This window comes from Emydura macquarii, unplaced genomic scaffold (assembly GCF_026122565.2).
Source record: "Emydura macquarii macquarii isolate MOO-44397 ecotype Brisbane River unplaced genomic scaffold, CSIRO-AGI_Emac_v2 contig_554, whole genome shotgun sequence".
Taxonomy (NCBI): Eukaryota; Metazoa; Chordata; order Testudines; family Chelidae; genus Emydura; species Emydura macquarii.
This window is the reverse complement of record NW_027130691.1, coordinates 6,487,732-6,512,158: the sequence shown is the minus strand read 5'-3', so window position 1 is coordinate 6,512,158 and position 24,427 is coordinate 6,487,732. Positions and strand designations below refer to the sequence as shown.

Here is a 24,427-nt window from a genome sequence, read left to right as displayed (position 1 = left end):
TAGGCCTGCTATTCTGAGGAGTGCTGAAAACTTCACAGTGCTTATAAAGAACAATATCCACTTCCCAAAATTTAATCACACGGCGTAAGTGCAAACATTCATCCATTTCCTCTTAAAGAGCGGTTCTGATCCAAAAATGAATGTGTAAATAAGGCACCTTCTTAATTCACTAAGTCTGCAGCCTCTCTATGTATTTAGGGCTGTATCTGCTATGCTGAGCAACAAAAATCATTTTTGACAGCTCTTTATTCCTCTGAACCTTGCAGGAGCTAATACAGCTATAGGACAATGAAATGAACTCTAGTCCTTCTCAGGCATTAGCGACAAAAATGCTTACTAGGTTCTAATTGGCTACACCAGGGTAAAACCAATGAAGGCATAGGATAACATAAGTGTCATTAAGGGCATAATTTGAAGGGAATTGGGTTGCACAGGTGTCATCGAGGGAATAATTTGACCTGCGAAACCTTTGTTACTGGTGAAGATGCCCAAGGATTAAAGAACCCAGCTTGACTCTCAGACCTCAATGGGAATTTTCAGAGCTGGTAGTTACAAAGCCCACCATATTTTACTTGTAATCTGAGCACACTTGGTACAGGTTCAGGGAGAAACAATGAGAATGGAGCCCCTCAGCGGTATTTGCAGATGCTTTTTCAGGGAAGCACTCACATTTATGTTTTCAAATAATGTGTTCTTTGCAGAAGAAACTTTTCACCAAAACTGAATATTTCATGCACATTCAACAAGATAACTGCACCAGGCTGCCCAATTTTCCAGCTAGGAGATATTCTCCAAGCAACAGGAGAAAATTTCTCAGAGATGGCAATTCAGGTCTGTGGCATGACTTCTTTTTTCCGTTCGGTATTAGAATACCTCCAGAGTATTTCTCTTTCTTTTTCCTTGTAAAATGTTGCATACAATGGAATAGTTCCAGTTTTAAGGGCTGATCCTCTGAGGTGCAGGGCACCCTCAACTCTGCAGGATTTAATGAGAATTGAGGGTGCTCACCATCTTCCAGGATTGAGCCCACATTTTAATACACATGAGACTTTGTTACCAATAGTTAAACAGTTTTCTCAGGTCAGTCAAGCATAGACTCTTCCTCTCCTCAGGATTCTGTTAAAGGGCACCCTGAGCCATGTATTGGAGGAAAGATTCCCCCCTACTCCCAAAAGCTGGGCTGGAACAAGAATTCCTCTGTCACCCAGGCTCTGTCTACACTGGGGGTTAGTGACGTCTTTGAGGGATATGGATTTTTCCACACCTCTGAGAGATGTAGCTATGCTGATGTCACTTTTCAGTGTAGAGCAGCTCTGAGGGTATGTCTACACTGCAGTCAGAGGTGTGACTGCAGCACACCTAGACATACACGAGCTGGCTTTGATCCACCTAACTCAAATCACAATAGCAGTGAAGTCGTGGCAGCATAGTCTTAGCTATTCAAGCACATACCCAGGCTCCCCTCTTGTAGGGGGGTGGCAGGATTGCCCTCACTTCTGGACTGCCTTCGAGAGGCGAGTCTGATTTCTCCTGTGCTGCTCAGCGTGTCCCAGCCCGGCTAAGACTAGCAGCTAGGGGAGTTTGGTGCACAGAGCAGTCGTAGACTCTGGCCTCACACAGTCTTTTTCTTCATGCTCCTGAATGCATTAAAAGTGTGTTTCCCTTTCTGTGTCAGGGTGGAATCATGGGCATTGAGATTAACTGGGACTGTAACCTAGACAAATGGTTCCGCCACTGCAGTCACAGAGCAGTCGTACAGTTTTCGCTCCTGAATGCATTAAAAGTGTGTTTCTTGATGACAAAACGACGAGACAAATGGTTCCGCCAATACCCTGGTTACAACTTCAGGTAAAAGATCTTTTTAAAATTGTACATAGCGAAGCAGTGTATTATCTGTATTGCACCGGGGTGCTGGAATAATTTGTATAGCTGGGGGTGCTGAGAGCCATTGAACCTAATTGTAAACCCTGTATATGATGGAAATCACTTTAAGCCAGGGGGTGTGGCAGCACCCCAGCACTCCCTGTTCCAGCACTTATGGTATTGCATGAATGGTACGGATGTGCAGGTGGAATCAGGTAGGTGGAAACAAAGGGGTTTGTGGCTTGAGTGCTGGAGCTCTAGCTGTTGTTCTTGACTCTGCCACGGATTTCTGCTGTGATCTTTCTTTTTTATAAGGAACCTTACTTGCACGTACAGTTACAACAGTTGCCTGTGCATTATCAGTCGGACTCATCACACACACAAATGACAACTTATGCATGCAACTGGTCATCTGTGCTTGCATTTACCAAGGCTGTGTGCACAGTTCTAGTGAAGGTATGTGCAAATGAAGGTCCTGATCCTGCAAGCTGTTTCATGCAGACGGATCTTTGCTCCCACACGGAGCTCTATTGAGTGAGGCTATGTATAGGCACAGGAGTCTGCCTGCCTGAAACAGCTCAGATGATTGGGAACCTGGCTGGACAGAGGCCTGTGTGCTTTTATGCAAACACTGTTCTGAGCCTGTTCCCTAAAATCCCTTCTCTTTACCTGGGGTAGTAGTCTTCCTTTATTTGACTCGTGTGTGATTTTTATTGTGTTGTGGGTTTGACTGGAGTTACCATAGTGCTTAGAAGCCCCAGTCATGGACCAGGACCGCATTGTGCTAGGCGCTGCACAAACACAGAATAAAAAGATGGTTCCTGCCCCCAAGAGCTTACAGTCTAAGACAGACGGCAACCAGTGCATACAGGCAGACAGATGGGATCACAAGGAAATAATGAGGTTGCAGGTCAGCAGGATGGGCAAGTGGTCTCAGTGTGATGGAATGGTAAAATTAATGAGCAGTGAGTAGTTTGTTTGATTAGATCCTAATAGAAAACAGGTCCAACAAGTCAGACAAAGCTAATTAAAACAAGTAGAAAAAGAAACCCTGCACAAAATCCACTTTATTTTGGAGCGTGCTGTTTTTTCCAAGCACATTTACATTTTTTAAGGGAAAAAACTCCACCGTTCTTCTCAGAATAACTCATTTTGGGGTTAATTTCTGGGTGATGGGGCTAAATTCTGCTCTCAGTTACACTGGTGTAAATCAGGAGTAATTCCATTAAGTTCACTGGAACTCCTCCAAATATGCACGGGTGTAAGGGAGACCAGAGTCTGCCCCACAGTCACCCTTTTTCCTGTGCACGTGTCAGGAGAGCTTTTCTGTAAAGAACCTGCAAAACTATGGCTCATGTGAATAAAATTTACTTATACAATATAGCTGCATTGACTTAAATATGATTACTTGGGTAAGTAAGAGTTGTAGGACTGGGCTCTGCCCTCAACTGACTGTGACTGGATCAAGCTAATTTTATATGTGGTAGGATGTCCAATGGCAGTGTGTGACATAACGGATTTTAAATATCTTGTACATCCTTGAGTAGCTCTGGAGAGCAGTAGGTCCTTGTACGTCATCCAGGGAGCCTTCATTACAGGCAGGCGAGGCTGCATACGGGTAATGCTAGGGGGAATACGTTTCAGGGTCCTTTTTATCATCTGAGTGAGGATAAAGTTCTAGAAGTCAAGTTAACCATGCAAACTGCCCTGTGTGGGTGAACACCATTGCCTGTGCGCACCTCCATTGACTTCAGTTGAGTTGCAAAGGGAGTTTTGCCATAGACTTAGATGGGATCAGGATTAGGCTCCAAATGCAAAGAACTATCTGAGGTGCAATGGGCTGGTCATCAATGAAGCTCTTAATATATCAAATCAGAGCACAAAGCTGCTGCAAAGGAGAAAGTTTCTGAGACGTCCTAAGCAAATGTAAAGTGACCTCTCCACCTGGGGACAGAAAACCTGTCTGTGGGGAATACTATCTGATCCTGAATACGTTTGGTAAAACCTGAAAATAGAACATCAGAGAGCTGCAGGCAGCAACAGAGGCTCAGCCAAGTGCTAGCCAGTGAAACATGCCTCAGCTAGAGATTGCAGAACCGTTGAACACAAGATAAAAGAGCATTTCATGCCTGCGCAGCAAGGAAAAGCAGAATCCATTATGCTGTGTGCTGCTGAATGACTCACTGCCTTAAGAGGATTCTGAGCAGATCTCCGCCAAGGGGGAAGTTAATGAACACAAGGCATGGAATACAGATTAAAAGCACGTCAGAGTTCTGCAGAACTGAGACAAGAGGGGGCTGCACTGCAGCAGGTGGGAGTGAGTGAAAGCTGGCTGTTGGCTGATTTGCTAGTATCAAGGCGATGACAGGGACACTGCATGCCTTGGACAGCTTTAGGAAACATGGTCTTTTCAGGACCTATCCCAAACGGGAGCAGGTGCTCTCAACTCCCACTGGCTCAGGAAGTGGAGGGGTCACTCAGCTTCCCCCACCCCCCGAAACTCTCAGCATCTTGCAGGAGTAGGCTCAGCAGTTACTAGAAGTCCTGAGATTCCTGACGAGAAACTGCTGGGCTGAGTAACCTGCTTCTCAAAGTGCGGTGCTCGAATGCTCAGGAGCGTTGTGCCAAATCCCACTGGTCCTGCCTCACTTTCTGTTCAGGCCTTAACTTTGCCCTGACAGCCATTTGCCTGAATAAGGATTGTGTAAAAACTGAGGGGCCAGTTGCTTCTTTCTGAAGGAAGACCCATGGGAGGGGCAATTTACGCAAGATTCTTCCTCGGAACAGACCACATGGCCCACCCGTTGCTTCCAGGGCTTTAGCAGAAGGCCAGGAGCACTCGTGCCTCTGTCTGCACCTAGCAGCATTTTGTCCCCCCCCTCCAACTCTCTGGCACTGGGGCTCCACTGGGGACACACTGATAAGGCTTCTACAGCCAGCAGTTGTCCTGCCTTTATAGGGGGGTCCCCAACCTAAGGTAGGAAGCAGGAATCACAGGAAGCTAGTATAGGCTGGGATTGTACTTCCACTCTCTCGGGAACTCCTCCTGCCTCAGGTTGTTCCTCTCCTTTGCTTGGACCCCAGGCCCTTGGTGCCCTCCACAGCTGTCCTGCTGTGCCCTTGGCAGCATAGCTCTTCCCATCGCAGTGCAGCATGAGCCGCTCTGCTTGGAGCAGAGTGTCCCGATTGGATACACGCAAGGGACTGAGGGAAGCATATTGCAGAGTGCAGCTACTCCTCGGCCTCAACCCCCTGGCTTTGATGCCAAGTCCAGGCAGAGCCCCAACGCAGCCGTGTACCCACAGAGGGGCTTCTGTGAGATTGGGCAGCAAACCGTGGAGCCAGCGCCACTGCCCCTCTTTTCTTGCCATCTGTGTTTGGGTTCCAATAAGTCTACCTCCTCTCAGATAGTGGCAATGGAGGGAGAACAGGGCCTGTGGAGAGCATATTCCAAACTGGACTGTTGAGTTGTTCAGTGGGTCTGGAAGATGTGGCTCCAGCTACTGATGAGGGGCAAGATTAATTGAAACCTGGGATGGAGGGAAAACTGTATTTCTCTAGATGCTTTCATGCCATCTGTGAGCATGAGCAATTGGAGAGCAGAGGGACGATTTGATGGCATCTGTGGCATTTCCCATTGAACGGCATCTGCTTTTACCAGAGATTTTGGTTACTACACAAGAGACGGACCACTAAATAAAAGCAGCAGCAGCAGTGACAGTGTGACCTTGAATTACTTTCTCTCCAGAGAGCTGACACCTGTTTACCCCACTAACAAAATGACAGGTGGAATTACGATGCCAAATGAATCCAAAGAGAACACACGTTAGAAAATACTTAAGTAAACCAATCAAAACCCAGAACTCTTTCAGCAAGAGCCCAGAACACTGACACGGCGATTCAGACGTGAGTGATACGAATGCTGATATTGGAGTTAAGATTTTATTGCCATGGAACATTTCTCAGTAAGTTTTTCAGGTTTGGGGTTTTTTTTAATGACTCTGCCTGATCTGCCAACTTCTCAGTATCAGGAGTGAGCGTTCCCTTTGTTCTGGGCTCAGAATGACCCTGTTTGCTGATCCTTATGCTGGTGTTTTCAGTGGAATTTCTCATGGTAATTGACTTTGAGGACGAGGAGACTGAGTGTTGTGAAGGGGTTAGAATAAGGGACTGGACGCCAGAGTTGTGGGATCAATTTTCTCACTTCTGCAACTGAGGTGGTGTGTGACCCTGCCCCAAGCATCTGTATGAGTTATAAAGCTGCCCTTTATCCCTGCAGCTAATGCTCTCAGAGATGCTTGAAAGCAGAGAAGCAGAGCTGAGCAGCGAGTGACTATAAAAACCAGTGGAAGAAAGGGTCCTCAAGAGCTCAGAGCAGGTGTAGACAACACAGTGGTAAAAGCACAGGTGCCTGGGAGACACTAGTGCCAGCAGCTAAAATCTTCCTGGGTTTTTCTTTCTGCTTTTCCTGTAGCTGACTGCCTCTCTAGAACCTCTAAAAGCCACCATTTGATTTGGGACAGAAGATCCCTTCCTAGGTATTTACTCTGATTTTTCTAAGCCTTCATGATGGGAACTGGGTGAAATGCTCTTCATCAAAGTGCCCCACAATGCCTGGCAGCACTGGGGGCTGCTGGGAATAGAACTTTGACTTCTTGACTGAGGATACCACGTTAAAGGGGCAGAAAGGGGAGGAGGGAGTAGAAAGAAAACCCCATTTTATTCTCTAGCCCAGGGGCGTTACATTTCCCTGACACATTGCGTGGATCCTTGTTTGGTTTTGACAGATTCGCGAAGTACTACAAACTGGCCAATGAGAAGGAGGAGCGGACGCTGATCAAAGCCTATGGGATACGATTCGACATCCTCGTCTTCGGCACAGTAAATGCAACGCTGTTTTCTCATCACTGCTGCCAACGTGTCTGCTTCCAAAATGAAAGGAGAATTTCTGATCCTTTGGCAAAAATAACTCCAGTAATAACAATAGTGCAGCCCTTACAGAAGGCAGCACTGCCTAGTGGTTACAGCATAGGACCGCAGAAGGGACCTGGTGACATTCTTGGTTCTGACTGTGTTTGTGTGACCTTGCACAAGTCAGTTCCCCTCTTTGTGGCTCAGTTCCCCCAGCTGTAAAATGGAGGTCGTGTGCGGTACCTACGGCGGGGGTGGGGGTTGTGACACTTGCTGTTTGAGGTCATTAGAGGGAAGGTTCTATAGATGGGCATGGTATTACTGTTACGTATGGTCCCTGTTAGACAGAGTTTGACATCTTCAAACCATGACAGACATGAAGGGCCTGATTTTTGCCAGTGGGAGTCGAGGATCCTGAGCACTTTGCAGGATCGAGTCCGATCAAATGAATCTTCGGACGAATGGCAGAACTTGGCCTTGCCATACGGTGGGATCAGAGAGCAAGGCTTGGACCCTCATTCCTGGGCTGGCAGGTTCACTCACAGCTCGGAGGGGGATGAAGTGCTGGGGTCCTTCTGGCCACATTAGGGTGGAGCAATGGATTGGAAGGGAGTGCTGCTTCTTTCCTGCTGTCTGAGGCTGAGGGTAAGGATGCTCCTGCTGAAGGGGGAGAATAGATGAAGTGGGAGCCTTTATGTTATTGGTTATTGTATGGATGAGGACTCCTTCCCTGTTGGCCCACTCTCTGGTTCCTTGTGAGTAGCTGGGAAAGAGACCTTGGGGAAAGCGGCTGGCTTTGGCTGGAGGAAGATAAGGGATCATTCCAGCAGGAAATAGCAGTGTTAAAAGTGAATCCTTTGTTCCCAACTGGATTATACAGTAAAAGTAAACACATTCCACCAGGTGAGGTGCTTTATGTCTGATCAGATCAGAAGAGCTAAAAATCTTGCATGTGACAGCAGTTTCGCTGGGCCCAATCATGCCGCACTCATTGCCATTCTTCAGCAAGCTGAAGCAAATGGTCTGAATTCTGACCTCAAATGACTCTCTTCTGCTTTGCTTAAGGCTGGACGATTTAACATCTTTGAGCTGGTGGTGTACATTGGGTCTGTGCTGTCCTACTTTGGCTTGGTAAGAGACTTATTTCCTGTGCTCATGGAGATGGTTCTGGAGACACAGTCTCATTAAGAAAATGGATTCACTGCTCACTTTGTTTTGCATGCAGGCTCAGTTCATTATCGATTTTCTTATTACTTCATACACTTATCCCTGCTGCAAATCACCCATCAAGGAATATTACTTCAGGAGGAAGTGCGAGTCTGCTCTGGGGCCAAAATGGGTAAGGGATGCAATTAGCTGCTTAAGTAGTAGGAAAATCCAGTGTATCGGGTCCTTCATTGTGTCCTTCACCAGCCCTCTGTGGATTCGTTCCCAATACACGGGTGGTCTGAGTTCTCCTACGCCCAGTGCGCCCCTTGCAGAAATGGGCTGCGTGCTGGGGAGTGGTGCGAATGCAGTAGCAGACCTCCATGCTGCAGAACTCCTTGCAGCTACACAGAGAAGTGGCCAGAGAAGTTATGGGTCCATCACCTCCTTTCCCAGCCAGCCATTACCCCAAAATCCTTCAGGTACGGTGGCGCTGGGAACTCCCACAGAGCTGTGCTCTGCAGGGCATAGAGGCTGTGGACCCATGGCCTGAGCCCCCTGAATGCTGCTCCTCTGCTCAGGCGTACTTCAGCCAGGACTTTTGACAGCTACCAAAGGTGAGGTTTCACCCTTCAGAGAGCAGTGGAAAGATGCTGCAGAGAGAGGCGCTGTCTCTAATTAGAGCATTCCTCAGAGCTTCTCCCCCTGTAACCGTTAAGGGCATTTGTGTGAAAATAGTTTTTTCTCTCTCAAGTCCATCAGCTGCACATTCAGCTCCAGCATCTCCTTCTCTCTAGACATTCCTGCTGCTCACATCACTGGCACACTGAACAGCTGAGCTTCTAGGCTGGGATTTCAAAGGCGTCTAAGGGAGTTAGGTGCCCAAATCTCAGACCGAAAGGTTTATCTTTAAAGCCTCGTACAATCCAACCCCGTCTACCTACGGCTCCAACCTCTCTTCCTGCTCCCTGCGCTCCACCTCTGGCTAACACCTGACTGTTCCCTTTGTCTCCCTCACCTGCTCCCATTGCCCTGCCTTCCTCCAGGCTGCCCCCTGTGCCAGGAACAGCCTTCCAATGAACATGCACCTTCAGAGAGATTTTTATCTGAGTAAGGAATGCAGGATCTGGGCCTCGAGGACCCTAATCATGGGTCAAATCAATACCGTGTAAGTCCCACGTATTCCAGATAAATACTCCAGCTGTGGATGCTAATGTCTTTTGTTTCACAGACCCTGATGTACGTGTCATATGTTGATGAGCCGCACATTATTCTGGTAGACAAACTGTTGAGGACGAGTCTGCAGAATGTTAAAGGCGAGATTGTTCAGGTAAATTCAAGCATTTACTTTCATGGCTTTTTGTGGATTTATTTCCTGAATGACTTGAGTTTTTCTCCCCAAGTTTCACGCTAAGTTTGTGATTCTGGGAAATGCTTGAGGTTGACTTTGTTGTGAACGTGAGACTATTTTTTCTAGAGTAAAACTAACAGATCTCGTTACTGCCTGATGGGGTGTCCTTAGGCCTGCGTGAAATAAGTTGGGGTACACTGCAATAACAAACCTGTCTCAGAGCCTGGGTCAATTGACTCAGGCTTGTGGGGCTAAAATGGCAGTGTAGACTTTGGGGCTTGGGCTTTGAGATCCCCCCTTGTGGAGTTTCAGAGCCCGGGCTTCAGCATGAGCCTGAACATGGCAGTTCTTAGCCCCAGTCAGATGACCCAAACCTGCCGCGGCCATGGCACAGATCTTTTATTGCAATGTTGACATACCCTTGATAGGTCTCAGTCCTGTTCCCATTGGATGGTTGTTCACATCAGTGGTTCTCAACCAGGGGTACGTGTACCCCGGAGGGTACACAGAGGTCTTCCAGGGGGGTACATCAACTCATTTAGATATTTGCCTCGTTTTACAACAGGCTGCATAAAAAACACTAGCGAAGTCAGTACAAACTAAAATTTCATACCGACAGTGACTTGTTTATATTGCTTTATACACTGTACACTGAAATGTAAGTACAGTATTTATATTCCACTTGATTTATTTTATAATTAAATGGTAAAAATGAGAAAGTAAGCAATTGTTCAGCAATAGTGTGCTGTGACACTGGTATTTTTATGTCTGCATTTGTAAGCAAATCTTTTTAAGTGAAGTGAAACGTGGGGTACGCAAGACAAATCAGACTCCTGAAAGGGATACAGCAATCTGGAAAGGTTGAGAACCACTGGTTCGTATCACAAACAGGCACAACCACTATAACTGGCACTCATTGGGTCCCTTTGTGACTGTCTCTGAAAGACAAGACAAGGTCCGTGAAATTGACTTATGCATCCAGTGCCAAAGATACATAAGTGAGGATTAAGGAACCTGGACAGAGAAGCAGGGGTAAACTCATACTGCAATTGCCTGTGCTGGGACTGCTATGTGGATAGAGGACTCCTGTCATTCCCTTCTCTCTCTAATATCCTGGGACCAATGCGGCTACAATTGCGCACACACAATCCTGTCACCAGTGCAGTCGATCACTGGGTATACATTTACAAAACAGATTTAAAAGAATATTCTCATCCTGCCCCATATGGAGTGGGAATGAACCAGCAGCTCCCTGTGCTGAGGTTTGTTCTGCGTTAGGATTCAAAGCCAGTAACCATTCATTTTCCTGATCTGCCTCAAAAGGATACTGTTGTTATATCTGTCCTGCTGTATTAAATGTGAAGCTTGAGTAGTAAGAATCAAATCTGTACATACAAAGAGATTCTCTAATGACGGGTAAGGGCAGGTGTAGAAGTAGAGTGAAGAAAACGCTGCATTTTTCTCATTTTCACTGTGGTTTCTCTGGTTATGTTTTTGGGAATTTTAGCTGCAGAGAGACGCTGGGGATTTTACTGACACGACCAAGCTCGCAGCACAGTGTCCTGATCGGGTCCCTGCCTTAGCAAAAGCACATGAGCTGCAACCCCTTAAAAGTAAAGGGCAAACTTCTGCAACCCACGACCGCCCTTCTTGGTGCTGCTGTGGGAAATGCCACCAAACGCAGGCTTTCCGGGAGCAGCTCTGCTGCCGAAGAAGAGAAGGGTCATGCATTACAACCTCTGCTTTGTTCGAGCAGCTCGTTCTTTCCAGATCAACACTGGAGTTTATCCTGCTTTACAAAGAGCCCCTGTTGGATTTGAATACTGAGACCCTCAATAACCGGCTTCGTCACTGTGCATACAAACAATATATTCACTGGCGTTTTGGCTCTGCTGAGGTGGAGAGCAGTGCCCAAATACCAAGCTGCTGTAGGTGGAAGATCAGAGAAACTTACCCCAGTGAGGATGGCCAGTATACTGGTTTAGGGAGGAAGGATTAACCTTTAAGTCTCTATGATATAGCTCCAGCACCACAATGCAGCTTATTTCTCACTATTAAACCTCCTTAAACCTCTTAGGAGACATTTATTTAAAAAAAAATGTGTGATTTCTGAGAATCCACTGCTGGATGACTGAATATTCTGTGGTGTTAAAGGCAGTATTAGCTAATGATTAGTGCAGGAGTCTGGGAGTCTTGGGTTCTATTCCTCAGAACTGCTGCTGACTCTCTCTGTGACCTCAGACAGGGCACTTAGCCCATATTTTTCAAATGTAGACCCAGTTTTTGGATGCCCAGTGTGTGGGATACCTTGGCCCTGATGTTCAGAGGTGCTGAGTATCTAACACTCCAACTGAAGTCAAGAGGTGCTCAGCACTTCTGAAACCTAGACAGCATCAATAGCCATCTCAGGGTGGGAACTCAAACATTCATGAAATCAAAATTAGAGGAAGTTTGACCCTTAACCTCTTGGTGTCTCAGTTTCCCCATCTGTAAAATGAGGATAATACCTACCTACCATAGTAAAAAGGCTTTTGAGCCTTGGAAGAAAGATGCTTTAGAACTGCAGATTATTATTGTCTGCTCAGGCCCGGTCCTGCAAATCATTATTCGTGTGAGTGGTCCTTAGTCCCTGAGCTGTCCTAGGGAGAAAGGGCTTGCGAGATCAGGCCCCTTGAGTGCATATTTCGTGGACAAAGTCATGCACAACCTGTGTCATTTCAGATTCTTTCAGCTTTGTGGTCAATCAAATCTATTACCAGAGGAAACCAGTTCATCTTGGGTGATGTTAGTAACATAGCAAAAGCATTTTTAACTGCACAGTTATTATGTTGATGGTGCCCCTTTCAACGTAAACTCAGGAATTGAAACAGACTTCTTTACTGCCTTTCTATCTTATTTTCAGAAACCTTGGATCAGCTTCTGCTGCCATTTACTTTAGTGCTAATTCATGATGTTATTGTGATGGTATCTGTGTAACTGAGAGCAGATGTTAGCCTCATGTTTGCTCTAAGTTCATGATCCCCAATTAGCTTCCCAGTGAGTTGCTTATCAGTATGCAGTCTCAGGGCAGTATATATAGCCCTGAGAATGCAAATAAATGATGGATTAACTTGCGCATTGATTCCTATTTTTTCTTGTACTTTGACTCTGTCTCACTAGCTATTTTTGCAGCAATGCGGCAAGGTGGATATTAATTAGTGTATACTGTGCCAATGTCAGCTCTGCGTTATCGTAAATCTGCACAACCCCATCGTTTGTAGTGTTCAGTTTTTTACATATTTTTAAAACTGGCATCTGGAAAAAAAAATTCCAGCTCTAATTGCATTTCCAATTGTAAATGCGTATGAATTGCACTGACATTCATGCAACAGCATCTCATTGTAGCTATGAAGTGGGACTGTTATTTTTGTCATGTTGGCACTGATACATTACTGCACTAATATATATTGGATAACACACTTTCTTTGCTTTTGGAACTACTGATGTTGGAATCTGGGATATTTGTTTAGGACTGTCATTTTAAGTTAAATGCGTTCTTATATTAATTCTGCAACCCTTTCGTATCCTGCAGTCAGTTTTGACTGTGTGTCTCCATTAATAAATACAGTGTTTAATCAATCAGTAGCACAGTGGTAGTCTCCTTCAATGATTTCGCAGTAGCATATACATTAAATCCCCAGCCAATTCTCTTCCCCGTCTAATGATTTGTTGAACTATTAAGAGAATCATTATTTTATTACTACCCATTTTTCTAAAACCCCATCACCATGGTATCTGGGCTGCCAAGTGTCAGCAGGAATGTGAGCTCTTTGTTGCTATCCTTAGCAAAGCTGGGTATCATACTGCTCTTCAATTGTTTGGAATATCTACTCAGTTTTGTAAGAGAAAAAATACAGTAAAGGATTTTATCAAAAGGAAGAGATAAATGGTGAATCTAAGACATCTAGGGCCTCATTCTATCCTCACTGTAAATGGGAGGAGAACTGGGGCCTAGTTAGATACATGTAACTACTGGGCCAGATTCTGCTCTCACAGTGTGTGTGTAATTCTGTTGTAATTCTCTCCACTCCTGTGAAAACGACCATCCCAGAGGCCGTATGCCTTGGCTGTTTAAAACTTCTTCCGCTGCAGTTGAAAACTGAAGACACAACAACATTAATCTTCTGGCCTGCCTAGTGTGTTCTGGGGTTCCTTTTACCTTCATTGCGAGCTGCCTTTTTCCATCTCTTTCCATAGTTGTGGATGCTAATCAACACCTCAGGAGCTTCTAGTTGAGTCTTTTCTTGGGGTAGGAGCTGGTCACAACATGATACAAACTCCTCAAAAGATTACCTGCGTTAAAACACTTGTAGCACTCCCACCATCTGCCTATCACAGTGGGAGGCCTAGTCCTGAATGAGATCTTCAGGTACTACTGACGTAAGTGTTAAATAATTAAAAATTAAGGTCTTATTCACCATATTGTCCATGGTAAGTTCTATGGATGACTGGATAGTGATATCAAAATCATCATACAAGTGAATCCCAATTCAATTGAAAGGGAAATGGTTTTTGTTCAGACTGATTAAAACCCTTTGTTTTTGTTTAACACAGTTACTCAACTCAGATGCCTTGGATTAAAGTTTTCTTTGTTAAAAATTCTCTCTCCACTGTTGCTAACTCTCGTCATTTTGTCTTGAGTCTCACAGTATTTGGTGTTTATCTTAACGTCCCAGCTGCTGGAATCAGAGAGTACCTGAAAATCTCAGCTTTTATTTTTTGTAAAAGTGCATTTCTAGCCTTCCTGCTTGTAGAGAAAAGTTTGAAAAAAAAATATGCACCCTAAAGGCTAAGAAGCCAGCAGGCAAATTAAGAGGACCCAAAATTTATTTAAAAAAAAAAGAAAATCTCATGATTTTTGGATTTCAGTCAAGATTTTTTTTTTATCATGAAGTTGGCTGAATAATAATTCTGTCAATCCATGAACAGAGCTTCCATTAATATGGAGCTAGGACATGCCATACTAAATGAGACCTTCGTTTCATCCAGGCGGAGATATCCTACCTCCAGCAGCGTCTAATACTTGATGTAGGTGAAAATACCCCATATGCCTAGGTGATGGTGACCCAGAGAAACCTTACACAGATTTACAGGGATAAATAACAGTAAAAGTCTACCTATAGCATTTGTAAAACTGTCATAGGCATCCACTGTGACTCTTCTTCACAATAGTCACATGTTTGTGTGGTAATTCATGGCTTGATATAAATAAATGGCTTGATCCCGCTACTCCTTGCCTCTCGGGGGCTGGGCATGGGCAGGGCAGCCCTACTGACTGACTGCTAAGCAGGCAGGGCTGTAATTAGGCCGAGCTAGCGGGACAAGAGGGGCGGCCGGCCGGGGGCGCAAAAATGGGGCAGCACAGGCTTGGGCCCAGCGGGTCCACCCCGCTCCCCTCACCGTGCAGGACTGGGCCCAGCAGTGTGGGCTGGAGTCCATGGGCCTATTTTGTGCCCCTCCCCGCCAGGCCTGGTGCGGGAGCGGAGGGCGTGGTAGGTAGGGAGCTGCTTCTCCCGCCAACTCACCCATTCCGCAGACGCGGCAACTGGACGCGAACCCCGGGTCCTAGCGCCAGGCCACTTCCCCTTCTATGTGTGCTGGGCACCCTAAATGGCCACCATCCTGTCTTCTGCTCAAGGGTGAGTGCCTGTGGTGGGGGTGAAGGGCAGGGCCAGGGAAGTGGGAGACATGGGGAGGAAGAAGCAGAGGGAAAGGAAGGGGGATGGGATAGGGGAATGGGGTAGGCAGTGGGGGAGGGGGATGGAATGGGGAAGAGAAGGGGAATGTGGGGGAAGCGGGAGCCCTGCAGCAACGTCCCCTCAGCAGCAGCTGGGGCTCCCCCATTAAACCAGCCCATCCCCCCCAGCACTGGCAGCCCACCTCCAGTGGGTACCCTCTCCAAATACTCCCTCCTGCCCCTCCCCCCAGCAGTGTCCTCTATTGGGGGACTTGAAATACGGTAACCCGAGGGGTTCCTCTGTTCTCACAGCCTTGGCTTCCAGGGCAGGGGGGGGAGACAGGGGACAGTCTGCCCTCCAGCAGCGCCCGGGGCTGGGCCCCTGCGGAGTTCAGAAGGAGGGCTGTGTGACCATGCAAGCCCAGCAGCCTGGGGGCTGGGGCAGGCGCAGCCGAGGAGAGCAAGGGGCAGTTCTGCTCCACATGCCTGGGAGTGCGGGGAGAGTGACCTGGCTGCAGTGGCCAGGCAGCAACCGGGGTGTGACGGGGCTGCAGAGAGGCAGGTGCCCATGGGGGATGAACATCTCATGGCAGCCAGGCTCCATGAGCAGGGGCTGGCTCCGGGGGTGCCAGGCTCCTTTGGGGCCACGGCAAGAGCGTGTCAGGGGCCCAGCTCGGAGCTGGACCGCCCGCCCTGCCTGGGGAGCACCCGGTGGTGCAGAGGGGTCTGGCTCAGGGAGGGGTGCCAGGCAGTCAACCAGCGCCCCGGCTCCCACAGCACAGAGAGCCAGGGCTCCAAGCGGGCTGGGTGGCTCCCCCCAGCTTCTGATCTGCCGGCTCCTGGCCGAAGATGCCCTGCTTTCAAACAAGGGGGTGCATCCCGCTAGGGGCTCTGAAACGCTTAGCTGGGGCTCTGCTGCCCTGCTAAGGGTGACTCAAGGAAGTAGCCGTCAGTGGGCTTGGGCCTGTTGAATGTAGACTCCGCGGGGCAGGGATTTGTCGTTTTTAAAGCTTTCTCCCTTATGGGGCTGTCCTATTCTCACCATGTGCTGCAGCCGCGCTTGTGGGCTCCGATCCGGACCAGGGCCCTCCTGTGCCAGGCGCTGTACGCTGTCCACACTGCAGGGGCATTGGAACAGGTTTCATGGGGGGGGGGGAATTGAACAAAAATGCAAACCCTGCATATGCTGCAGACCACTTCACGGGGGGGGGGAGGGGGCTGCTGCACCCCTACTTCCAGCACCCCTGCCCCCCCAGAGCCCTGGAAATAAGGCCCAGTCAGCCTAGGCCCCCTGGGGCAGGGATTGGAAGCCGGCCCGGAAGGCCCAGGGGTCGTTGGCCCACGGGCGGCTGCTCCAATAGGGGGTGCCCTGCCCCATCCCCCCCGCTGTCAATCAAGGAGCGCGGCAGGGCGGAAGATGGAGGGAGGTCCCGACTCGCAGCCGGCTGCAGCCCGTCCCTGGTGGCACGTGCGGCGGCAGCAGCTGCCGAGCTCGGCGCTGCGCCCAGCTGAGCCCAGCCCCCGCCGCCCCGCTGCTGCTGCTGCTGCTGCTGCTACCCCCGCCACCGCCATGGCCTCCGGGGCCCTGCGCAGCTTCCTCTTCGAGTACGACACCCCCCGCATCGTGCTGATCCGGAGCCGCAAAGTGGGGCTGGTGAACCGGGCGGTGCAGCTGGCCATCCTGGCCTACGTGATCGGGTGAGCGCGGGGCCGGCGCAGGCAGCGGCTCCCCGGCCAGCCCCGGGGCTGGGGGGGGGGGCGAGTGAGCAGCCCCTCCCCGGGCAGCGCTGGGGCAGGGGAGCCCGCGGTGCGATCCACCCCCCGCAGGGACTTTAACTTCCCCCTGCGAGGCCGCCGCTGGGGAAGCGGGAATTTCCCACCCCTCCCCCACCCCAGCTGTTTCCTGCAAAGGGGGATTCCAGGGGAGAGCACCCCCCCCCCGGGCCTGATGGGGTGCGCCTGACCTAGGCAGGAGGAGGAGGGGTGCGCAGTGTCCTGGCTCCCCCTGCCCAGGGGGTCAAGCGGCGGCTGGAGGCAGTGAGGGCGTGGGACAGGCGAAGCGGAGACACCCTCGTGTAGTAGCCACGTTTCTCCCACCCCTTTGTGTGGGGGGCTGCCCGGGGCAGAGAGTGGGCCTGGCCTCTGTTTGTTTGTGTGCAGCTCCTGGGCAGGCTCTGTGGGGCCTGTGGTAGTAGTTGTGGTACCCCAGGCTACTCGCACTCCCTGCTTTGCCTGCCGGGATGCTGCTGGAGCGAGGAAAGTGAGCGATGCTCAGGGACAAATGGTTAATAAAAGAAAGAATCTTGATGTTCGGACTCAGCCGGGGCTGCAATAGATTGAAACCTGGTGTTCAAACATCAGTGACGATCTTTTGGGGCAATTGTAAACGCCCAGTTAAATGAGAAAAATAGTTATTGGGGCTTTTATCCCGTAGAAATAGTTCAAGGGGGTAAATCCTAGGAACGGAAAAGGAATTATTTAGAGGCCATAGGAGTGTTTCCTGATGGAATGGAGTGAAATCAAGCAAAAAAAACCACTTAAGGTGAATATCAAGAATCACTGGTAATAGTGGGTCTCACATGGGCAGTGATGGAATCCCCTTTGCTTAAAACTGGACTGTATAAAGTGCTCTAATAAGCCATGGAGAACCTTTTGCTACTGGATGGAGAGGATTAGACTAAATGTATCAGTTCTTATGCATCTAACGTCTGTTATGCTAGTAGACTGAAGAGTTCAGGGTCTTGTATTGAGCTGCTGACACCTTATGGAAACCCTATTTAGCTGAGACATTCTGAGGATCAGACCTGAGGAAGAGCTCTGTGTAAGTTCAGAAGCTTGTCTCTAACCAACAGAAGTTGGTCCACTAAAAGATATTATTACACTCACCTTGTCCCTCTGATATCCTGGGACTGGCATGGCTACAACACTGCGCACCCATTATGGAAACATCAGAGCTGTTCTGTCATAGACTCTGCGTTTCTCTCTGTCCTCTCTTGCAAAATTTTGGTAACATCACTTGACTGCTGTTGAAGTAGCTGATATCAGAGTGGACTGAAAGATAGACATCAGAGGATATCGAGCAGTCTCTTAACAGCTTTAACTTTAAGCAGATGTCACCAGCCCTTGAAGGAGAGAAATAAGATATGGACTTGAAGTGTCTTTTTAACTGTATTGCCTTAACTTCCATGGGGCACCAGAAGGTCGCTGGGAGACTTGACTGCATAATGAAGGAATGATATAATGGCATGAACTTGTAACTTGGTTTGATTCTTCTGCTGTGAGCCTGATTCTCCTCTCTCCCCACTTTTGTGTGTGTGCCGTGCCATTGACTGTGCTGGAGTTACTCCTGATATGTGCTGGTGTGAACAGGGGGAGATCAGCCCCCCTTTCCATGGAGAAACCACAAGGAGAAACGCTGGTGTGGTCATCTCTGCTTTTTGTTACAAAAACTCGAGGGCATTTCTCACCTTGATTCTTCCTGTCTGGTTTGTCACTGCTTTTCTTCTCTGAGGTTTTTGGGTTGTTGTGTGAGCTCTTTGTTTACCACATCTCTGTGGTTTTCTCCACAGCCATCGTCCCGAAAAGTCCTTTCCCAACTACCCACTAAATGTAAAGCGGAAAGAAACCTTGACCAGTCTTGTTCCTTTTTCAGCTAAACCATTTTCCAAAAATAGAATGGAGAACCGAAGGGCCTGATCTAGTCCCATTGAAGTAAATGGAAAGATTTCCATTGACTATCCTGGGAGTTTGATTGGGCACTAAACTTGTGTTGAGCTATTGCTGGTGTTTAGTGAGATGAGGAAGCGCCTCTTCCTGAATCGTGTCACTTCTAAATATATTGCCATCGTCCCGTAATGAGGCTGTCCTTTGGTGTCTAGGATCAGGCAGCCAGGGAAGCCTGCAGGTCTTTTGAAAGGATCTTAAACTGGATTTTCCTAAATAAGTGGCTCAGCCCCATAAGATGGCTTCCAAGTGAGAGAGCAGAAAATCTCCAGAGAGAATGCCATTGCCTTGTGGCTGTTCTGAACTGCGGGATTTCTGAAGTGTTAGGAATGGCATGTCCCAAGCTCCTTTCAGGGGGTTTGAATGATCAATCCCTGACTCGTATGTTAAACTGTTGTGCTCGTCCAAAGAGCATCAGGCTGAGGGATAGCTCTCTGCCTCCCACAGTATAAAAGTCTTGGGAGCTGGGCATGCTCAGGATTGGCACTAGAGGCTGGACCTGATACTGTACCAGGTGATCACTATACAGGATGAGCTCATGTGTTTGTCTTCAGCGTGGCTCGTTACACAGCTTTGTCTAGCTGAGAACTGCGAGGTGATTTCCTCCTCACATGCTTGAGACACTTCTGGCCCCCTAAACAAATCTTAATACTAATCAGTTAGTTACACGTCGACCTCGAGTACTCAAAGATCATGGGTCAGACTCCCACAGATCATGAGATTGGTTTCAAAATAAAGAAGATTTTAAAATAGCAGAACTTGGGTTCCTCATTTGCTTTCTGGTTTTTTAGCTCTTAGAGTTCATGGTTTCAAGCTGTTCTCTGTAACCGGGAGGGCTAGACTTTTCTTTAAAATGTCGAGTCTCAGGTAAATCACACGAATTCAGGAGCTGAGGTTTTAAGAAGCACCAAATATCCCCAGGCTAATGACAGTCACAAAAGCTGTCTGGTCACATTAACTGTTCTCAAAAACCACGAGAGATCAAAGGTCCTATTACCTTGGTGTAATAAGGTAATATCAGTACAATGTTCAATGTCCTCCCTTAAGGAAAACCTATGGGCCTGACTCTTCCACTGCCTCATACAGTCACTTACACTGTGTGCGAGCGCGTGTGAGCGCGTGATCTACCGCTGGTATAAGCGGGTGGAGAACTCTGAGTTGACAGCAGTCCCTTTTTATACCTACCCTTCATGTTGGAAACACAGCAAGGTCCAGTACAGGGAGAACAAGCCTCTATATTTCCATAATGGAGCTTCAGTCTTTGCAGAGACACTCACATCATCAAATGAGAATCAGCTACAGTATATCTGTCCTTCTACCTCAAATAATTCCTGGGTCTGCTAGATCATTTCAGATCCTAGCCCTAAAACGTACCTGCTCTGGGAAATCTTCCAGTGCAAATGCACTGCTGAAGGATCCAGTAATTACATAATACCCCCAAAAGGAGGGTCTGGTGCAGGGGAAAATGACAATGTTTACAGTGCTTTCCAGGTGTTTTAGAAGCATTGGTTAAGGCTGTCCTCCCATGTAAAGAGGGTCACTGTTATCCCCAATTTACAGGTGGGGTGGGCGGGAAATGAGTCGCATTTTAAAGTCACCTAAGGAGCTAGAAATAGAACCCAGGTTTTCAGGCTCCCTGTCACGCTGCTGGGATCTCTAAAAGATATCTCAGTGCAGAAGCCATGATGAATCTTTTTCTCTTGCAGCTGGGTCTTTGTGTGGGAAAAGGGCTACCAGGAAATGGACTCTGTGGTCAGCTCTGTAACCACCAAGGTGAAGGGAGTAGCCGTGACAAACACATCGGAGTTGGGACCGCGAGTCTGGGATGTGGCTGATTATGTTATTCCACCTCAGGTATGGGTTTTTCTTGCACAATCTGATAGGACTTTGCCAACAAACAGCCTCTTGCACCCAGGTGTTCCTCAGCTGTGGAACGTCCATTCTGCACGTCCCATGGCTGCAGCAAAACTACTGGGCTGAATTAGGCACTTGTCTATGAGCCTGGTTTCCAGACATCCCCATCTCCCCCAGACTTCATCAGGATTTAAGAGCGCTCAGCACTACTGTGTCTGAAGCAAGAAACTTGTCTCTCGGGATGGGAATGGGCATACTGCAGCCTCTGAATAAACCTGCAGTAATGATCCAGGGATTGCCTCTCCTATTTCTGTCTTGCTTTGTTTGTTTCAAAGCCAGTAGACCAAAGCTAAACACACTATTCTCTCGGCACCACAGTCCTAACAATTCTCTTCAAATAATGTGATCCGGAACTAAACAGGAACTGTTGGAAGTTACTGATTGACAGTGTGTTTGTGACCGAGGAGTGTCTGCTGCCATCTTGATACTTGTATGATCTGGGGGGGGAGGAGTTGGCTTTCGGCCCTCGCTGGATACCTGCAGGCTGCCAGCCTTTGAATGACTCTGTCCACAGCAAACCTGGTGGAGAAGTGCCAGAGCCTTCTCAGCGGGAACTCGCCAATGAAGTAATTAAGATGAGTTGGGTGGTGCATAAACAAGGAAAAGAATCTGAGCCCTTTTGGCTTGTTCCCTAAAGAAATGCAGGTGGGAGATCAATGCTTCTCGGTGGAAAAATACAAAAACACTAAGGCTGGAAAAGTCTCCACCTTAAGAGATTAAAAACGCAAGCCCTGATCATGCCAGCTGATCCGCAGAGATGGGACCTTTCGGTCTGCACCAGGACCCGTTAAAGTCAAAGGTTCTCCATTCTGGAGCGTTGTGTCTGTGTGGATCAGCTTGCAAGGCTGGGATCTTACTTGGCAGTGGCCAGTGCTCCTCCTCGCACCCATGTATGAAAACCCCGGCACATAGGTGCCTCTGGCCTTGTCACAGATCTACTTACGAACCTTGAATGTCTCTGGTGGGGTTCAGCCCGGTGCTAAACTAATATCTAGGGTGACGTGTCATCTCCTTGATTCATTACACCTGATTTGAGCTGCTGCGGGAGCCTTGTCTGTGCCAATGCCACCCCGATGGAGCTGCACCACTGGAGAATTATGGGGGGGTTCCACAATTTCCTTGCGTGGATTCAGACTTTTAGTAACCTCTGGACAGAGCACAATAGAAAGAGTCAGTGCTCCGTTAGGACTGCTCTGTCCTAAGGACTGAGGATTCATCAAGTGATGCCTGAGAGAAGCTGTTGCTGTAGCAGTGCACCTGCTCTCTGCAAACAGCGGCTTCCCACAGTGCCACCTGAGAACCTGTTAACCACGCGCATCCAGTGAGGTTTTCGCTTCCCAGAGCGTGGCTGTTTAGAACTGACCCGTAAATCTCCTTCGTTGTCTTGCATATTCAGGGGGAGAATGCGTTATTCATCATGACCAACCTGATCATCACACTGAACCAGACGCAGGGCTATTGTCCTGAGGTAGGTACCGTGTCTGGCAGCCTCCTTTGTGCTCTATCTCCAGAAGAATCTAATCCAGAGGTCTTCAAAGTGTGGGGTGTGCCCCCGGGGGGGGAGGAACATTGCAGGGACGTCCTGCTGCAGCCTCCAGCCCCGGCTGTGGCCTGGCTCCCAGCCCCAGGCGGGGGGGGGGCATGCACAGGAGTAAGGGGGAGCACGGGGTAAAAGTTTGGACATCACTGGTCTAATCCATAACTGGGAGTAACTCCCATCTCAGGGCAGGGTCAGGGGTGGCGGGGGGTTGGCAAGTCATCCTTGTGGCTTACAGTAACAGCTCTTCCCCTCTAGCTTCCAGATAACACAACTGTGTGTAATTCCAGTAAGCCCTGTGCTGCAGGATACATAGGCACCCACAGCAATGGTATGGAACCCATGTGCGCTCCCTCCCTCTCTCTGATCTGTATTGGGACACCTCCGAGGCTGTGTTGTCACTAGAACCGGAGGAGAAGCAGTGTTTAATCAGGCTCCCTTGGCTCTTAATTTGTAAGCAAAGTATAACGCAACTTTAGAAGAAAGGCCGCGAAAAAGGGAGCACAAAGGGTTAAACATTCTAGTAGCCCGTGAAAATAGAAACCGTTGCTGAGCTGAGCTCCCTAAAGTTCACTGGCTGCTGTAAACCTCTGGCCAAGTTAGGTTTCCTTATGCCCAGCATTCCTTCTCGGAAGTCAGCATCCACGTACCAGATTCACAAGACACTGTTTAAATGGAGGGAGGTTCTAATGCTTCATGTCCCGTTTAACCGGTAAAATACCCTGGAATTTTCTTGGAGCCCTGCCACTGCAGTTGATCAGACTGAGGTTCTACGCCGAGGCCCTAACTGACCGGACTCTTTCCACTGTGGGCTGGGCTGGAGACATGGCTAGTAGTTAGACGTACCATGGGAATAAGTTAGCAGGGGATCCTGTTGCTGCACTTTCCCCGGGATGTAGGCATAAGCAATCCAGCCCTTCACCCCTCCTCGCCTGTCAGGCACTGTGTGACAGAGCCTGCGTGAATATTGCTATGCTACTCTTGCTGCACAGTTACTAACTCTGTTCTCATGTCCTTCCAGGAGTCCAGACTGGGAAGTGTAGGAAATATTCCACCTCTGTCGAAACCTGCGAGATCTTTGGGTGGTGTCCCGTGGAGAATGACACCCGCTTACCGAAGTGAGTGCTGTCTGTTGTCCCAGGCTGTTCACCACCGATAGGGGCTGGTGGTCCGTGCAGTTGTCAGCCAGAGGGGCGGTCTCTGGGGCAGTGGCTCTTCCTGTGTGGTCCATTCATGGATGTTTGAGAACCACGGCCAAAGGGGGCTTTGGTGACCTTGTCGCAAAGGCAGTTAGCAGGATGGCTGAGAGCGATCACGGCCTGCTGAAAAGAACGGTCAGATAAGCCTGGCGGTGCAGAGATTTGCAGCATCTCAGAACTGCCTGGCACAGGGTGTCACCGGCCGGCACAGTGGGATGCTTCAAGTTGGGTGAGTAGCATGGAAAGCCATAGCTGAAACTAACCTCCGGCTGGGTGGCAACACAAGCCAGAGGTGTGAGTCCCAGCTGTCATCTGAGCTAGTGCACAAGGGAGAGTAGCGTAGCTGCGGTAGCGGGGGAAGCAGCAGGACCATGCTAGCTGCCCTGAGTACAACCCCCCCCAAGCCTCCCTAGGTATGTATTTGGGGGCTGCTAGCATGTTCTGCTGTGGCTACTCGGCGGGTTTTAGCCTGGTGGATGAGAGCTAGCACAGGCATGGCCACTCAAGCGGGCAATCGCACTCCTAGCTGCTACGTGTTGAGGTAGCCACTCCCCAAATTGAGACAACAGGAACACACATAGTGCACACGTTGTATCCTAGCATAAATCTAATACTAATACAGCTCCCTGTATAGCCTAAGGAGTCTAGTCCAATGTCCTAGAAAAGTAAACTGGGAGTCACACTCCTGACACCTGGGATCCCGTTTCACTCCCACTCCCTCTGTAGCTTGGTCTGTCTAGCTTTGTAGTGTGCACACTGCTGTAGGCGCTTAGTCTGCTTACCCACTTAAGATGTAACTTACCGATCATACCTGGGTGTTAGACGACTGGCTTCACAAAGTGCTCTGAGACTCTGCATCAGGACCCTCTGTAGGTGAACGTTTGTAATCTTCCAATTGTTTCATAGGCCAGCTTTCCTGAAGGATGCTGAGAACTTCACCATTTTGGTGAAGAACAATATCTGGTATCCCAAGTTCAACTTCGCCAAGTAAGTATCTTGCAGAGGTGCTAGTGTGATCACTTGGGCTAGTGCTTCTCTGCTGAACGGGGTATTGAGAAGCTTGGCGA

The 24,427-nt window shown here is 48.6% G+C and overlaps 1 protein-coding gene across 1 annotated transcript in view; it reads left to right on the top strand.

The window, feature by feature from the left end:
- The window catches only part of LOC137147599 (P2X purinoceptor 7-like), a 40,351-nt gene that overhangs the window by 9,772 nt on the left and 6,152 nt on the right, over positions 1-24,427 (top strand). Inside the window, exons 6-19 of the mRNA XM_067539934.1 lie at positions 4-84; positions 702-831; positions 1,676-1,848; positions 6,651-6,744; positions 7,840-7,905; positions 8,000-8,113; positions 9,152-9,250; positions 10,779-11,267; positions 16,288-16,685; positions 20,417-20,564; positions 22,021-22,092; positions 22,420-22,492; positions 23,183-23,279; positions 24,267-24,347. Of these exons, the coding sequence (XP_067396035.1) occupies positions 4-84; positions 702-831; positions 1,676-1,848; positions 6,651-6,744; positions 7,840-7,905; positions 8,000-8,113; positions 9,152-9,250; positions 10,779-11,267; positions 16,288-16,685; positions 20,417-20,564; positions 22,021-22,092; positions 22,420-22,492; positions 23,183-23,279; positions 24,267-24,347 (2,115 nt within the window). The remainder of the gene's footprint in view (positions 1-3; positions 85-701; positions 832-1,675; positions 1,849-6,650; positions 6,745-7,839; positions 7,906-7,999; positions 8,114-9,151; positions 9,251-10,778; positions 11,268-16,287; positions 16,686-20,416; positions 20,565-22,020; positions 22,093-22,419; positions 22,493-23,182; positions 23,280-24,266; positions 24,348-24,427) is intronic.